The sequence below is a fragment of the Dendrobates tinctorius genome, unplaced genomic scaffold, assembly GCF_039654945.1.
Source record: "Dendrobates tinctorius isolate UK_male_01 unplaced genomic scaffold, ASM3965494v1 ptg000326l, whole genome shotgun sequence".
NCBI lineage: Eukaryota > Metazoa > Chordata > Amphibia > Anura > Dendrobatidae > Dendrobates > Dendrobates tinctorius.
Genome location: NW_027361993.1, coordinates 5,981,214 through 6,000,020, shown reverse-complemented (window position 1 = coordinate 6,000,020; position 18,807 = coordinate 5,981,214). Strand labels below are relative to the sequence as shown.

Sequence of the window (18,807 nt, the reverse complement as noted above, 5' to 3'; positions counted from 1 at the left end):
AATTAAGATTTTGGAGTGGCCTAGTCAAACCCCTGACCTTAATGCGAAGGAGATGCTGTGGCATGAACTTAAAAAGGCAGTTCATGCTCGGAAACCTTCCAATGTGGCTGAATTACAACAATTCTGCAACGATTAGTAGGCCAAAATTCCTCCAGAGCATGGTTAAAGGCTCATTGCCGGTTATCACAAATGCTTGATTGCAGTTGTTGCTTCTAAGGGTGGCCCAACCAGTTATTAGGTGTAGGGGGGCAATCACTTATTCACACAGCACCCTGTAGGTTTAGATTTCTTTTTCACTTAATAACAAAGACCTTCATTTAAAAACTGCATTTTGAGATTACTTGTGTTATCTTTGTCTAATATTTAAATTTGTTTGGTGATCTGAAACATATAAGTGAGAGACAAACATGCAAAAGAATAGGAAATCATGAAGGGGCAAACACTTTTTCACACAACTGTATATACTGCAATACTGAAATATTTCAGTATGGAAAGCTAGGGTTCAAGCCCTCCCTAAGTATACTAAACAAATAAGTAAAATATTTAAAAAAAAAAGTTTTAAAAATATATAATAAAAAAAATTAATCAAATTAATCACACTCTTTTCCAATTTAAAAAAATAATGAAAATATTCTGTAATGCTGTAGATAAACCCCCGATGTAACCTGAAAGATAAGAAAAACGAGTTAGATTATACTCACCAGAGGGGGCGGTCCAGTCTGATGGGCGTCGCGGTCCGGTGCCTCCCATCTTCATACGATAATGTCCTCTTCTTCCTTTCCTGTAGTGGCTCCGGCGCAGGCGCACTGCTCTGCCCTGTTGAAGGCAGAGCAGAGTCCTGCAGTGCGCAGGCGTCGGGAGAGGTCTGGCGCCTGCGCACTGCAGTATTCTGCTCTGCCCTCAACAGGGCAGAGCAGTGCGCCTGTGCCGGAGCCACTACAGGAAGGGAAGAAGAGGCCGGCATCGTATGAAGATGTGAGGTGCGGGATCGGACCGCGACACCTATCGGACTGGACCGCCCCCTCCGGTGAGTATAATCTAACGTGTTTTTCTTATCTTTCAGGTTACATCCGGGGCTACAACTCACCCTGCAAAAAAAGCATTTGTATAACTACAGTACAGACCAAAAGTTTGGACACACCTCATTTAAAGAGTTTTCTTTATTTTCATGACTCTGAAAATTGTAGATTCACTCTGAAGGCATCAAAACTATAAATTAACACATGTGGAATTATATAATTAACAAAAAAGTGTGAAACAACTGAAAATATGTCTTATGTTCTAGGTTCTTCAAAGTAGCCACCTTTTGCTTTGATTACTGCTTTGCATTCTCTTGATGAGCTTCAAGAGGTAGTCACCGGGAATGGTTTTCACTTCATAGGTGTGCCCTGTCAGGTTTAATAAGTGGGATTTCTTGCCTTATAAATGGGGTTGGGACCATCAGTTGTGTTGTGCAGAAGTCTGGTGGATACACAGCTGATAGTCCTACTGAATAGACTGTTAGAATTTGCATTATGGCAAGAAAAAAGCAGCTAAGTAAAGAAAAACGAGTGGCTATCATTACTTTAAGAAATGTAGGTCAGTCAGTCCAAAAAATTGGGAAAACTTTGAAAGTGTCCCCAAGTGCAGTGGCAAAAACCATCAAGCGCTACAAAGAAACTGGCTCACATGAGGACCGTCCCAGGAAAGGAAGACCAAGAGTCACCTCTGCTGCAGAGGATAAGTTCATCCGAGTCACCAGCCTCAGAAATCACAGGTTAACAGCAGCTCAGATTAGAGACCAGGTCAATGCCACACAGAGTTCTAGCAGCATACACATCTCTACAACAACTATTAAGAGGAGACTTTGTACAGCAGGCCTTCATGGTAAAATAGCTGCTAGGAAACCACTGCTAAGGACAGGCAAAGAGCAGAAGAGACTTGTTTGGGCTAAAGAACAAAAGGAATGGACATTAGACCAGTGGAAATCTGTGCTTTGGTCTGATGAGTCCAAATTTGAGATCTTTAGTTCCAACCACCGTGTCTTTGTGGGACGCAGAAAAGGTGAACGGATGGTCTCTACATGCTTGGTTCCCACCGTGAAGCAGGGAGGAGGAGGTGTGATGGTGTGGGGTTGCTTTGCTGGTGACACTGTTGGGGATTTATTCAAAATTGAAGGCATACTGAACCAGCATGACTACCACAGCATCTTGCAGCGTCATGCTATTCCATCCGGTTTGCGTTTAGTTGGACCATCATTTATTTTTCAACAGGACAATGACCCCAAACATACCTCCAGGCTGTGTAAGGGCTATCTGACCAAGAAGGAGAGTGATGGGGTGCTACGCCATATGACCTGGCCTCCACAGTCACCAGACCTGAACCCAATCGAGATGGTTTGGAGTGAGCTGGACCGCAGAGTGAAGGCGAAAGGGCCAACAAGTGCTAAGCATCCCTGGGAACTCCTTCAAGACTGTTGGAAGACCATTTCCGGTGACTACCTCTTGAAGCTCATCAAGAGAATGCCAAGAGTGTGCAAAGCAGTAATCAAAGCAAAAGGTGGCTACTTTGAAGAATCTAGAATATAAGACATATTTTCAGTTGTTTCACACTTTTTTGTTAATTATGTAATTCCACATGTGTTAATTCATAGTTTTGATGCCTTCAGAGTGAATCTACAATTTTCATAGTCATGAAAATAAAGAAAACTCTTTGAATGAGAAGGTGTGTCCAAACTTTTGGTCTGTACTGTATATAAATAAAAAAAGATATGTCTATAAGAAGGGGAGGAAAACTATTATAAAAGAGAGAGAATGACTGACTGACTTTGGACTAAAGATTGGTCGGGTACCAGAACTCAACTTTCTACAGGACCGCTCACCTCTACTATTGGACGCTAGACATTCTCCGGGTAGATTGTGAGGATCCGGTCAAAATAGGCAATTTAAGTATATAGGTCTGTGAAAAAAAATCAGACAGTACTCGGATGATATCTGACTGTGGTCTGATTTTCACAGATTGACAGAATCCAGAAGGTGGAGAGCTTTTTTTCCTCCACATACGAGAAAAACTGAAGAGACTTGGACTGAACTCTCAAAGTCTAATGAAAATAATCAGATCATTTTTCTCGTATGTGGAAAATAATGACATGTGAGGTTTTTTATATGACATGTCCTCCTAGAGGAGAGACACATACTGTATGGCCGGGGTCACATTGTGTTATGGCAGTCCGTTAGAAGGACTGCGTTACACCGCGGCATAACGCAGTCCGTTAACGCTGCCATTGATCCCCATTATCGGGCGCATCGCGACACATGCCGTAAAGCGGCATGCGTTCGCGATATGCCATCATTCAGTGATGGAGCCTCGGACGCGGGCTGCAGCGTCTGAGGCTCCGTCACCGCTAGCACAGATGAATCATCTGTGCTAGCGGATATAGCATAGCGCGATGCTATACCGTTATCGCAGCCCGTCAACACTATGCTTTGAACGGGCTGGTTAACGCGATATGAACCTGGCCTAACCACTCTCTGCACTGGCCAAGAAATGAGGATCCTGAATAGAAGACCTTCCTCTCATTAAATATGTCTTAAAGGGTGTATAAAGAGGGTTTTCTAAAATAAGAAGGGTCCTGATGATGTTTGCTGAAGGCCAGCTCACAGAACTGGATATTTAGCAATTCCTCCTTGGCTATTGGTTCTATGTAACATATTGCTTTCTTCTTCCTAGTTGTATGGTTTACAAGGATCATTGCGTTTAGACAATCAGAACCCATTGTGCATTATAGAGAACGGTTCATCTTTCCCTACGCCATACCAAACACACAACGAGAGATACAGAGAAGCCTACAAAGAGCTCTTCAGACATTTCATACGTACCATCAGAGGTCAGTGGGAAAGTCACTCTTCTCTGTTCTTAATCCAACTTATCAATGAACTCAGTGAAGAAGTTATGCCAACGATGATCAAACTTCAACTCCTCTGTGCCAGCGCAGATATGGTTATATAATACAGGCTTTGCTTCAGGACCGTAACAATTTAGATAATGTAATGTATGGACACAGACTCCACCAACAGAATAGTGAGTGCCGCTCTGGAGTATAATACAGGATGTAACTCAGGATCAGTACAGGATAAGTAATGTAATGTATGTACACAGTGACTGCACCAGGAGAATAGTGAGCACAGCTCTGGAGTATAATACAGAATGTAACTCAGGATCAGTAATGTAATGTATGTACACAGTTACTGCACCAGCAGAATAGTGAGTGCAGCTATGGAGTATAATACAGGATGTAACTCAGGATCAGTACAGGATCAGTAATGTACTTACACAGTGACTGCACCAGCAGAATAGTGAGTGCATCTCTGGAGTATAATACAGGATGTAACTCAGGATCAGCACAGGTGTAGTAATGTATGTACACAGTGACTGCACTAGCAGAATAGTGAGCGCAGCTCTGGAGTATAATACAGGATATAACTCAGGATCAGTACAGGATCAGTAATGTAATGTATGTACACAGTGACTGCACCGGCAGAATAGTGAGTGCAGCTCTGGGGTATAATACAGGATGTAACTCGGGATCAGTACAGGATCAGTAATGTAATGTATGTACACAGTGACTCCACCAGCAGAATAGTGAGTGCCACTCTGGAGTATAATACAGGATGTAACTCAGGATCAGTACAGGATCAGTAATGTAATGTATGTACACAGTGACTGCACCAGCAGAATGGTGAGTGCAGCTCTGGGGTATAATACAGGATGTAACTCAGGATCAGTACAGGATCAGTAATGTAATGTATGGACACAGTGACTGCACCAGCAGAATAGTGAGTGCAGCTCTGGGGTATAATACAGGATGTAACTCAGGATCAGTACAGGATCAGTAATGTAATGTATGGACACAGTGACTCCACCAGCAGAATAGTGAGTGCCACTCTGGAGTATAATACAGGATGTAACTCAGGATCAGTACAGGATAAGTAATGTAATGTATGTACACAGTGACTGCACCAGCAGAATGGTGAGTGCCACTCTTGAGTATAATACAGGATGTAACTCAGGATCAGTGCAGGATAAGTAATGTAATGTATGTACACAGTGACTGCACCAGCAGAATAGTGAGCGCAGCTCTGGAGTATAATACCGGATCTAACTCAGGATCAGTACAGGATAAGTAATGTATGTACACAGTGACTGCACCAGCAGAATAGTGAGCGCAGCTCTGGAGTATAATACAGGATGTAACTCAGGATCAGTAATATAATGTATGTACACAGTAACTGCACCAGCAGAATAGTGAGTGCAGCTATGGAGTATAATACAGGATGTAACTCAGGATCAGTAATGTAATGTATGTACACAGTAACTGCACCAGCAGAATAGTGAGTGCAGCTATGGAGTATAATACAGGATGTAACTCAGGATCAGTAATGTATGTACGCAGTGACTGCACCAGCAGAATAGTGAGCGCAGCTCTGGAGTATAATACAGGATGTAACTCAGGATCAGTAATATAATGTATATACACAGTAACTGCACCAGCAGAATAGTGAGTGCAGCTATGGAGTATAATACAGGATGTAACTCAGGATCAGTAATGTAATGTATGTACACAGTAACTGCACCAGCAGAATAGTGAGTGCAGCTATGGAGTACAATACAGGATGTAACTCAGGATCAGTATAGGATCAGTAATGTATGTACACAGTGACTGCACCAGCAGAATAGTGAGTGCAGCTCTGGAGTATAATACAGGATGTTACTATGTACAAGATAAGCAATGTACTTTATTTACAGTGTGACTTTATATATACTGTAAATTAGTTCTTTATTCATTAAAAAAAGAAATCACAATAGTCGGTGACGGTAACAACCATAGACTTTCAGGTTGTCACAATACATAGTACCTGCAGAAGTTACATAACTTGATGTGCTTTTATTTTCCAGGCATATCACACCCAATCATTACCAAAGAGCAGTATGTCTGTGCGCTGAGAGTGGCGTCAGCTGCTGAAAAGTCCTGGCAGAGTGGCTCTGCTGTCGACATGACAAATGAAGCTGTGGACATATGCATTATCAAAACTGAGGTTATATGACACTATAGCCTTATTCCCAAGGCTCAATTCTGGGGGAAGATATTGGCCTAAAACTCCTTGTATTTTTCGCCCTTGTATTGCCGTGGCCTCTAGAAATGCTAACTTGCACTTGATTTTCTGTTTGGCACTGTCCTGACAGTGCACAGTGATGGCCTTCCTTTTTATCCAAATTAATAATCTTTAATTTTCTTTTCTTCATGAGGGAGATCTTTTTTTGCTAAAATCATCAATGCAGAAACGAAAAAATGCGTATGTTAGCGTGAACATGTCCTCAGTTATTTTGGAAAATAATTCACCGTTCAGTAACAAAATCCCCAGACATCAGCACCACACGAGGGTCAGGGTTACTGTTACCAGCTGACACATGCAGCTTTGAAGTGGACACCTTCCCCTAAAGTTGATTATCAAAGAAATGTTTTTCTTGGTGAAACCTGGAATTTACAGTTGAAAGTTTACATACACTATATAAAAAGACACATCTGCATGTTTTTCTCGATGTCTGACATGAAATCAGAATTAACTTTGCAGTAAGTAATAAAAATGCCTTAAACATTCTCTCTCATTATTCTGGCATTTGGCAAATATTAATAATTATGGTAATCCTAATTGACCTAAAACTGGAAAGGTTTATTCTGATTTGACGTCAGATACTGAGAAAAACATGCAGATGTGTCTCTTTATATAGTGTATGTAAACTTCTGGTTTCAACTGTATATATGATATGAGTACTCCCCCTTAGGGCTCACACTCATCTGCGTTTATAAAATTGATCCAATGTTGGTCCTAAAAAGTGGGACAAGTGTCATGTGAGTACAATGCGATTTTTCTCACCTGACATCCGTATGCAATGCGTTTTTAACATCAGCTTTTTCATATAGGAATTCTCTGTCATTTCAAGCTAATTTACTAACTAATAAGACAAAGTTAGATATAGATAGATGTCATTGAGATATATAATCCGTTCAGCGCATGTGTAGTTTACTGTCCATGTATTTAGCTAATAATTCAATAAATTTAAAAAATGGCGAGGGTTCCCCCTACTTTTTTAAACCAGCTGAGGGAAATCCGACAGATGAGGGCTGATGTTTTATAGTCTGGGAAGGGGATAATAAACATGGAGCTTCCCAGGTTACTAATATCAGCTCACAACTGTATACTTAGCCTTTACTGGTTAATAATTTGAGGGGGGACCCTGAAAAATAATTTATGTGGGATCTCACATATAATTAATAACCAGCAAAGGCTAGGAACCCAGCTGCGGGCTGATGTTAACAGGCTAGGAAGGGTCCATAGATTCTGGCACTTGGCCTCGCTCTGCCCACTTGCCATGGTGCGGTGGTAAGTGGGGTAATGGGGTTGGGGTTGATGTCAGCTTTGTATTGTCAGCTGATAATATTGTCAGTAATGTAGAGGTGTCTATAAGACTTCCCATTGCTAACCCCATAGTCAGATTGTAAAAAATGCACAGCCAGAATAAAGTACTTTAATTTAAAGATAGACACAGACTCCTTTATTTTAAATAAACACTCCCCATCCCCCTTTTTCCCATTTATTACTGTAAAATCAAAAATAATAAACCACCATATTCTTCACCTGTCTGGCGAAAATCCATTTGTCCCACGAAGAACTCCAGGTCTTCCACATCCAGCTGGTTTGTTAAGCGTTGGCATGAAGTGACCGCTTAGCAAGCCAGCCAGAACACACTTTTTCACACAACGAGCGGTGTCAGCTATGAACTCCAGTGATCTTTCTCACGTCAGCGCTACACACTGCAGGAGCATTTTCACACTCCTGTGTCAGTTTGTTCTGGCTAGCTTGCGGTCCGCATTCCATGAAATTTTTTTTCTCGCACCCATTGACTTCCATTGGCAAATCTCGTCCGATACACGTGGCCACTCGCAGCATGCTGCAGTTTTTTTTTTTCAGTCCGATCCAAGCTGAGAAAAAAAATTGCAGATGAGCACTGAATCATTGCCTAACAGTCTGGAGTGCAATCCGATTTTTCTATTGGATTGCACTCTTCCTCTTTTAACAAAGATGAGTATGAGTCCTTAAGTTAACTGTTCACTCTTTTTTTGTAACTTAAAAGGTTGCAAAATTTGGTGCTGAATAATTTCTCTTTATTAGTCTCTAAAGCTCCACTTTTCTTCTACTAAGTTCCACCACTAGAGGGAGCTAACTACATACTGCATTATTATTGAGTTCAGTGTATAACAGCATACTGTAATATCAAGCTCCCCTTAGTGGGGGCTGCTGGCACCCAGGAGAGTAGCTGTTAGCATGATTCATATGCAGGGTGTTTGGAACTCATTGAGCTTGACTACTTCAATTATTTATCTGCACCAGCTTTTGGAACTAAAAACAAAAATGCATTTAAAAAGTGGACATTCACTTTGAGATTTAAAAAAAATGAATATATGCTCTCCATTTTCTCCTCTCCCCTGTAGTCATCATGATTGTGTTGGAAAGTGGAAATAACAATTACGGTAGGAGTTATTTCTGTGTGTAAGAAGGTAAATGACATCCCCAGTGCTCATCCCTTCTGTACTAAGAAAGGAAACTCTATCCTATTTGTTGCCACTCTCTATTGGGAAATGGGAAACTGACTATCCACTTTAAGGGAATCCGTCACCAGGTTTTTGCTAGCTCATCTGAGAGCAGCATGATGTAGGAAAAGAAACCCTGATTCCAGCGATGTATCACTTAGTTTACTGGGTGCAGCAGTTGTGATACAATCAGAGTTTTTAGATACAGCATGTAGCAGAGCTCAGAAAGCTGCCTGTTGTGAATTCACTTTCTGGTCTACCTCTGGTTGCTGGTGAGGGTGATGGAGCTGGTTGTATTGACAGAAGAGTCGTGAGTTCTCTTTCTGGGCTCCCTCTGGTGGTTGCAGGAGGTAATGAAGCTGATCTAATTAACAGAGACCTGTCACCTGATAATGAGGATGACGATTGGACATCTGGAGTCTCTGACTGGATTTAAGACAGCTGACTCCCTCTATCCCTGCTGGTGATTTTTCCTGCCTCCTGAGGTCTTAGTTTCCAGTTCAGTCCCTGCATTCTCAAGCTAAGTGATCTTTGCTATTGTTCACATTTGATTTGGTTTTGTCTACTCAGTTTTGTGTGGTCAGCCAGCCCCGGCAGGGGCTGTGCTGAATTTCCATCCTTATGTTACTGTTTGTGCCAGTTTGCTTTTTGTCCCTTATTAGATTGGCCTCTTTTTGCTCTGTTTTCAGAATATGCCAGAGTGCTGATATAGTGGGTGAAGTCTAGTGACTTCAGGGTTTTTTTTGCTATCAGAAGTGTTGGACATTTTTGCAGGGTTTTTTGGCGGAATTGCAGACAGTATCTTTCCTTTCCTGTCTTTTCTAGTTAGTGTGGGCCTATTCGTTTGCTCAGCCTATTTTCCTATCTGCGTTTGTGTTTTCATCTTGTCTCACCGACAATATATGTTTGGGGGCTATCTATTCCTTTGGGGTCTGCTCTGGGGCAGTTTAGATTTCCCCTTACTTGCTTTAGGCTTATTTAGTCCTCCGGCTGTGTTGAGGCTTCTAGAATCATCGTAGGTATGCTCCACGGCTACTGCTAGTTGTGTGGATAGGATCAGGGGTCTGCAATCCGCTTAGTTACCAACCTCTCTGGTTTTCTGTGGCTTAGCTTGGTCTTGTTTTCTCGGTGACCCAATCATAACAACTGCCCCTGCCCACATCACAGCATTATATTGCCAGTGAGCTGCTAGGCAGCGCTGAGGGCGTGGTTGGACCAGAAGGTACACAAGAGCTTGTCCTGCAGTGATAATATCCTGCTAATAAAGCACTCATTGTATCAAAACAATAAAAGACAGTATAATGAGTGGCACATCGCTGAAATCAGTGTCTCAGCCCCTACCTCATGCTGTACTCGGATGACAGCAAAAATCTGCTGACATATTCCATTTAAATAGATCTCAAAATGCACCAGGGCTTCTTTTAGTATTGACCCAGTACATGATCATCAACAGTGATGGCTCCACTTTGAGCCTCAGTAACCAGTTTTTTATTACACAGTCTTCAGCCGCCTGCAGCCTGAACCTGCCCATGCATTTTACAGCTGCATTGTTTGTACCTTTGTGTCTGTGTAGAAGCCGGGCGTTTATACTATGCATTTTAAAGACCAAAAATTCTTATTATTATTATTATCACTGCCCGGCAGTTACAGGTAAATATTATTTTTTCTTATGGATTTACCGTATATTGTGTTGGACATTTTTGCAGGGTTTTTTGGCGTGATTGCAGACAGTATCTTTCCTTTCCTGTCCTTTCTAGTTAGTGTGGGCCCCATTATTTGCTCAGCCTATTTTCCTATCTGCGTTTGTGTTTTCATCTTGTCTCACCGACAATATATGTTTGGGGGCTATCTATTCCTTTCGGGTCTGCTCTGGGGCAGTTTAGATTACCCCTTTTCTTGCTTTAGGCTTATTTAGGATCAGGGGTCTGCAATCCGCTTAGTTACCAACCTCTCTGGTTTTCTGTGGCTTAGCTTGGTCTTGTTTTCCTCCTCGGTGACCCAATCATAACAGAATCACCAGCCTAAACCGCAGATTCTCGGGTACTCAAAAGCAGGAAAGAATTGTAAAAAAAAGTGTCAGAATTTTTTTTTATATGTATTTTTTCCTCTTTTTCTCTGGGGCCGTGGGAGAATTTCTTCTTTAATGGAGAATAAGCAATTGTCTGATCGTGTTGAGCAGCTCGCTGCTGAAGTGCAGGAAATTTCCGCCTATCTCGCTCAATCACATGCTGTTGAACCAAAAATCCCTACTCCTGATGTGTTTTCTGGGAATCGGTCTAAGTTTTTGAGTTTTAAGAATAATTGTAAATTATTTCTTGCCTTGAAGCCTAACTCATCGGGGAGCTCTGTGCAGCAGGTTAAAATTGTCATCTCCTTGCTGTGCGCCGATCCCCAGGATTGGGCTTTTTCTCTGACACCTGAAAATCCTATTCTGACTAATGTGGATGCATTTTTTCAAGCCTTGGGGTTGTTGTATGATGAACCTAATGCTATTGATCAAGCTGAGAAAACCCTATTGGCATTGAACCAGGGTCAGGATTCTGCAGAGTTATTCTGTCAAAAATTCAGAAAGTGGGCGGTCCTTACTACATGGAATGATGGTGCCTTGGCAGCTCTCTTTCGGAAGGGTTTATCAGAAACCGTAAAAGATGTTATGGTGGAATTTCCTGTTCCCTCTGGTCTTGATGATTCTATGTCATTAGCCATTCAAGTTGATCGGCGTTTACGTGAACGTAAAACTACACGAGAGACGTTGCCGCCGTTTGAACAAACGTCTGAACCCATGCAGTGTGATAGGGTTTTGTCTAGGGCGCAACGTCAGGAGTTTAGAAGGCGTAATAAGCTGTGTTTTTTCTGTGGAGACGCCTCTCATACTATTTCTGTCTGCCCTAAACGAGAGAAACGTTTTGCACACACATTTGCTGTGGGCAGTGTACAACCTAGGTTCCTTTTGGCAATTACTCTGATCTGCTCCTTATCCACATTTTCCGCTAAGGTTTTTGTGGATTCAGGAGCAGCTTTGAATCTGATGGATTTGGACTTTGCTAAACGTTTTGGTTTTCCCATGATACCTCTGCGGACGCCTATTCCTTTGAGGGGTATTGATGCTACTCCTTTGGCGGAGAATAAACCTCAGTTTTGGACCCAGGTGATAATGCGGGTCGCCCCAGACCACCAAGAAAATTGTAAATATTTGGTGCTGCACAATTTGCATGATGCTATTGTTCTGGGTTTTCCCTGGTAGCAAACTCATAATCCAGTTTTGGATTGGAAATCTGTGTCTGTGGTGAGTTGGGGTTGTCAGTGTGTTCTCAGTGACACTCCTGCTTTCTCCACCTCTCCTCAGTCTCATGATATTCCTGATTATTTGGCTGATTTTTCTGATGTATTTAGTGAGAGTAAGTCTGCGTCTTTGCCTCCTCATAGGAGTTATGACTGTGCAATTGAGTTGATGCCCTGGTGTAAATTTCCCAAGGGTCGACTTTTCAACTTATCGGTACCCGAACATGATGCTATGCGATCTTATATCAAGGAGTCATTGGAGAAGGGTCATATTAGACCATCCTCTTCACCTTAAGGTGCTGGGGGGTTTTTTGTGACCAAGAAAGATGGTTCATTAAGGCCTTGTATTGACTATCGTTCACTTAACAAAATTACGGTTAAATATCAGTATCCGTTACCCCTGATTTCTGATTTATTCTCCAGCGTTAAGAGTGCCTGCTGGTTTACCAAGCTTGACCTCAGGGGGGGGCGTATAATCTTTTCGCATTAAGCACGGGGATGAATGGAAGACGGCGTTTAATACTCCGGAGGGATATTTTGAGTACCTGGTGATGCCTTTTGGGCTCACTAATGCCCCTTCTGTCTTCCAATCCTTTATGAATGATATTTTTCGGGACTTTTTGGCTAAGTTTTTGATCATCTATCTGGATGATATTTTGATCTTTCCAGTGATTGGGATTCTCATTTGGAACATGTCCGGCCTGTGTTCCGGATTTTGAGGGAAAATTCCCTGTATGTTAAGGGATCGAAATGCCTCTTTGGTGTACAGAGGATTTCATTTTTGGGATTTATTTTGTCTGCGTCGGCTATTGAAATGGACCCGGCCAAGGTACAGGCCATTTATGATTGGGTTCAGCCCACTTCTTTGAAGGCTCTCCAGAAGTTTTTGGGTTTTGCTAATTTTTATCGTAAATTTATACAGTAGGTAATTGGTAATTTTTCTGGTATTGTCAAACCACTGACTGATCTGACCAGGAAGGGCGCTGATGTGCTGAATTGGTCTCCAGAGACTGTCTCGGCATTTCAGGAGCTTAAGCGGAGATTCACTTCTGCTCTGGTTCTACGGCAACCTGATGTCTCACTTCCATTTCAGGTGAAGGTAGATGCTTCTGAGATTGGTGCAGGAGCTGTTTTGTCCCAAAAAGATCCGGTGACTTCTAAAATGAATCCCTGTGCCTTCTTTTCTCGAAAATTCTCCCCATCTGAACGTAACTATGACGTGGGGAATCGGGAATTGTTGGCCATGAAATGGCCATTTGAGGAGTGGAGACATTGGTTGGAGGGAGCTAGACATCAAGTTGTGGTCCTCACCGACCACAAGAATTTGATTTATCTTTAATCGGCCAAACGCTTGAATCCTAGACAGGCTAGGTGGGCCTTGTTTTTCACACGTTTTAATTTTGTGGTCTCTTTTCTTCCGGGCACTAAGAATGTTAAGGCAGACGCCCTTTCTAGAGTTTCTTTGCTGATTGTCTTATTGTGACCGAGCCTACTACCATCCTAGGTGAGGGGGTAGTTCTTTATGCCATCTCGCCCAATTTGAGACGCGCCCTGGAGGAATTTCAGGAGGACAAACCTGAGCGTTGTCCTATGGGAAAATTGTATGTTCCTGACCTGTGGAGGAAGAGAGTGATGTCTGAAGTTCATTGCTCCGCATAGGCTGGTCATCCAGGTATTTTTGGTACCAGAGATTTGGTGAGTCGTTATTTTTGGTGGCCTGCCTTATCTCTTGATATCAGGAATTTTGTGCAGTCCTGTGGAACTTGTTCTCCGTCTAAACCTTGTTCTCGTTCTAGTGGGTTGTTGATGCCCCTGCCGGTGCCCAAGAGGCCATAGTCCCATATCTCAATGGATTTTATTTCTGATCTTCCTGTCTCTCAGAGAATGACTGTTATCTGGGTGATTTGTGATAGATTTTCTAAGAAGGTCCATCTTGTACCACTCCCAAAGTTGCCATCTTCTTCAGAGTTGGTGCCCTTGTTTTTACAACAGGTGGTTCGGTTGCATGGGATTCCTGAGAACATTGTGTCGGACAGAGGAGTCCAGTTTGTTTCCAGATTCTGGAAAGCTTTTTGTTTCAATCTGGGAATTCAGTTATCTTTCTCCTCTGCGTTTCATCCTCAGACCAATGGGCAGACTGAGAGAACAAACCAGACTTTGGAGTCCTATTTGAGATGTTTTATATCTGCTGATCAGGATGACTGGGTCTCATTTTTGCCCTTGGCCGAATGCGCGCTAAACAATAGAGCTAGTTCTGCCACTTTGATGGCGCCCTTTTTCTGTAACTTTGGGTTTCATCCTCGATTTTCTTCAGGGCAAGTGGAATCTTCAGCCTGCCCAGGTGTGGACACTGTGGTAGAGAGAATGCAGCAAATTTGGGACCAAGTGGTGGGTAAGTTGACCCTCTCTCAGGAAATGGCCCAGCGGTTTTCCAACCGGCATAGGACCATTGGTCCCCGGTTTAAAGGGGGTGATATGGTTTGGTTGTTGTCAAAGAATATTTCTATGAAGGTTGCGTCTCCAAAGTTCAAGCCAAGATTTATTGGACCTTATAAGATTTTGGAGATTCTTAATCCTGTTTCTTTTCGGTTGGCTCTTCCAGTTACGTTTAAGATCCATAACGTATTTCATAAATCTCTGTTGAAGAGGTTTGTTGAGCCAGTAGTTCCTATGGCGGCACCTCCTGACCCTGTATTGGTTAAAGGCAATGTGGAATATGAGGTAGAGAAAATATTGGATTCTCGTTTGGCTAGACGGAGACTCCAGTACTTGGTCAAATGGAAGGGTTATGGCCAGGAGGATAATTCTTGGGTCTCTGCTTCTGACATTCATGCCGATAGATTGGTTCGTGCTTTTCACCGGGCCCATCCTGATCGGCCTGGTGGCGTGGATGAGGGTTCGGTGACCCCTCCTCAAGGGGGGGTACTGTTGTGAATTCACTTTCTGGTCTACCTCTGGTTGCTGGTGAGGGTGGTGGAGCTGGTTGTATTGACAGAGGAGTCGTGAGTTCTCTTTCCGGGCTCCCTCTGGTGGTTGCAGGAGGTAATGAAGCTGATCTAATTAACAGAGACCTGTCACCTGATAATGAGGACGACGATTGGACATCTGGAGTCTCTGACTGGATTTAAGACAGCTGACTCCCTCTATCCCTGCTGGTGATTTTTCCTGCCTCCTGAGGTCTTAGTTTCCAGTTCAGTCCCTGCATTCTCAAGCTAAGTGATCTTTGCTATTGTTCACATTTGATTTGGTTTTGTCTATTCAGTTTTGTGTGGTCAGCCAGCCCCGGCAGGGGCTGTGCTGAATTTCCATCCTTATGTTACTGTTTGTGCCAGTTTGCTTTTTGTCCCTTATTAGATTGGCCTCTTTTTGCTCTGTTTTCAGAATATGCCAGAGTGCTGATATAGTGGGTGAAGTCTAGTGACTTCAGGGTTTTTTTTGCTATCAGAAGTGTTGGACATTTTTGCAGGGTTTTTTGGCGGAATTGCAGACAGTATCTTTCCTTTCCTGTCTTTTCTAGTTAGTGTGGGCCTATTCGTTTGCTCAGCCTATTTTCCTATCTGCGTTTGTGTTTTCATCTTGTCTCACCGACAATATATGTTTGGGGGCTATCTATTCCTTTGGGGTCTGCTCTGGGGCAGTTTAGATTTCCCCTTACTTGCTTTAGGCTTATTTAGTCCTCCGGCTGTGTTGAGGCTTCTAGAATCATCGTAGGTATGCTCCACGGCTACTGCTAGTTGTGTGGATAGGATCAGGGGTCTGCAATCCGCTTAGTTACCAACCTCTCTGGTTTTCTGTGGCTTAGCTTGGTCTTGTTTTCTCGGTGACCCAATCATAACAACTGCCCCTGCCCACATCACAGCATTATATTGCCAGTGAGCTGCTAGGCAGCGCTGAGGGCGTGGTTGGACCAGAAGGTACACAAGAGCTTGTCCTGCAGTGATAATATCCTGCTAATAAAGCACTCATTGTATCAAAACAATAAAAGACAGTATAATGAGTGGCACATCGCTGAAATCAGTGTCTCAGCCCCTACCTCATGCTGTACTCGGATGACAGCAAAAATCTGCTGACATATTCCATTTAAATAGATCTCAAAATGCACCAGGGCTTCTTTTAGTATTGACCCAGTACATGATCATCAACAGTGATGGCTCCACTTTGAGCCTCAGTAACCAGTTTTTTATTACACAGTCTTCAGCCGCCTGCAGCCTGAACCTGCCCATGCATTTTACAGCTGCATTGTTTGTACCTTTGTGTCTGTGTAGAAGCCGGGCGTTTATACTATGCATTTTAAAGACCAAAAATTCTTATTATTATTATTATCACTGCCCGGCAGTTACAGGTAAATATTATTTTTTCTTATGGATTTACCGTATATTGTGTCCAATAATTACAGAAGTGAACCTTTAGCCTGTTGTGACTGTAGCCTATTTAAGAACTGTATATAATGTACACATTATTTATGAAGTATAAAGATAATGCTCTATCTCTCTTTATTAGTGTTTATTGTTTGTTCTTGTACTTTGGAGGCTCCATAATATCCGTTCTATCACCCCTTCAGACTTCATGTGGTAATAATAGGCCTCCCAGACATAGATTTGGTGAGTTCTTCCTTCCTCACACATACTTGTACTCATCTAGACTGCCTGTTGTCATAGTAGGGGGCAGCTTAAAAAGATTTTCCGGCAATACTTTTTTTTACTGCACAGGTTTGCCCGGCGTAAATAATAAGAAAATGAGCTCTACCTCCGATGCCTCCACACTTCCTTGACAGCCTGCAGCAGTGATGTCATGTCTGCAGCATGTGACCGCTGCAGCCAGTCAGTGGTGATGGCCCTCTGAGGCCATGTGCACACAATGCAGATATCCAGCGGATCCGCAGCGAATTTTACCGCACAGAAACGCTGCATATCCGCATTGTGATGTACAGTAGCATGTTATAAATAGGGAAAAAAAAACCCCTGTGCAGACGCTGCAGATTTTTCCGCGCGGTTTTCTTGTGGTTCAAAATTTGCAGCATGTCACTTCTTTTGTGCGGTTTTCCACCTGCTCCATTCTCCAAATCCGCAGGGGGGAATCCGCAGGGGAAAACCACACAAAAACCGCAAGAATAAAGGAAGAAATCCACAGGAAAAATGCAGGTCATTTGACCTGCGGATTTCTTCAATTCTGCGCTGAGAAATCCGCAGGGCAAAAAAGTACGTGTGCACTTAGCCTAATAGTGGCAACAGTAAATAGTTAAAAAAGCAGATTCACACCCGCATCCAAGTAGTATATTCTGCATTAAGTGTTAGGTAAAGTAAAGGTATGTGACCTGTTCAGTATTTACAGCAGCATAAAATACATGTGTTTTCCAGGACGTCCACCTGACAGCACCATGGAGGACGTCCTCCTCCTCCTTACAGGGACAGGAAAGCACACGAGAGGTTACAAGGCCCCGTCCCACCCCTTTCCCTCAGTGACTTAACAAGAACCACAGCGTGGATAATGCTATAACTCTTTTAATGGTATCATCATATTACATCATATGACATAACTTAACAAAACATAACATAACAGGGAGGGAACGACCCGTGCTGTCAGGATGGACTCCTGGAAACATCATTACCGGTAGGTCTAATACCTATTTTCCAGGACGTCCACCTGACAGCACCATGGAGAGTACCAAAGCACCTCCTCAGGGTGGGATCACCGCCTGGAGAACTTTTCTCCCAAATGCGGTATGTTGGCCTGATAGCACGTCAAGTTTGTAGTGCTTGCAAAATGTATTCAGGCTGGCCCAGGTTGCCGCTCTACAAATCTGCTCGACTGAGGCGCCTGCGCGCTCGGCCCAGGAGGCTGAAACTGCCCTAGTAGAGTGGGCCCTTAAGGTATCTGGTGGGTTGGCGCCTTCCGACTGGTAGGCTTCTGAAATTACTGATGTGATCCATCTTGCGATGGACGCCTTAGAGGCTTTTCTCCCCTTATTTTTACCCCCGAAGAGGATGAACAAGTTTGAGTCAATACGCCAGTCATTGGTGGCCTCTAGATAGCTTATAACTGCCCGTCTTACGTCTAGGGAGTGGAGACGCTGTTCTTTCTCATTGCGGGGATTGCTGCAGTAGGATGTTCAGTATTTACAGCAGCATAAAATACATGTGTTTTCCAGGACGTCCACCTGACAGCACCATGGAGGACGTCCTCCTCCTCCTTACAGGGACAGGAAAGCACACGAGAGGTTAAAAGGCCCCGTCCCACCCCTTTCCCTCAGTGTCTTTCCTGTCCCTGCATGAAGGGATATATGAGAGGAGCAGGATTACCTGAGGGCGCAGGGGGATCGGGCGGCCGGTCCAATCCTTCCCCCTGTCAGGATGCCCAGGGCCGACACTTCCCGGTGGGGAGTCCCTCTGCCCCAAAGCCAGGAGCAGGACGCGCTCCTGGAGGAAGCCGCTCCTCCCTGTGGGAGGCTCTCGGCTCCAGGCCGCGCGGCAGTCGCCCGGGTCCCCGCAGGCAGCGCCGGTGCGACATACAGACCGCGCGGCGGTTGCGGCTGTAAACGCTGCCCCACACACAGCCGGCGGTGTGGGCGCCGGCGAGAGAGATCCCGGGGCAGCTGGAACCGGGTCCCCGCAATGGGCGCCGCCATTGCAGAACGCTCGGGGGGCGGGGCTTCAAAACAGGAAGCGGAAGTGGCCGGCGCGCGGCGATGACGTCACGCGCCGATTTGAAAACAGCGCGCCAGCAGCCTGGGCACGCCAGCAGCTCGCCGCACGCCAGCAGCCTGCCGCATCAGCAGCTCTCACCGCACGCCAGCAGCTCACCGCAGACCAGGAGTTCACCACACGCTAGCAGCTCACCGCAGGCAACAGCTGCTTCACTGGTATGGACCCAGAGGCGCCAGCCGACAGGGGGTAAGT

At 44.0% G+C, this 18,807-nt stretch overlaps 1 protein-coding gene across 2 annotated transcripts in view; it reads left to right on the top strand.

The window, feature by feature from the left end:
• LOC141074179 (uncharacterized oxidoreductase YrbE-like) overlaps positions 1-16,407 on the top strand; it is a 54,212-nt gene extending 37,805 nt beyond the window's left edge. For both annotated transcript variants that reach the window (XM_073561717.1, XM_073561716.1), the window contains 2 exons: positions 3,709-3,865; positions 5,935-16,407. In XM_073561717.1, the coding sequence (XP_073417818.1) occupies positions 3,709-3,865; positions 5,935-6,083 (306 nt within the window). In that variant the 3' untranslated portion in view covers positions 6,084-16,407. The remainder of the gene's footprint in view (positions 1-3,708; positions 3,866-5,934) is intronic.
• Positions 16,408-18,807: the final 2,400 nt, after the last annotated feature.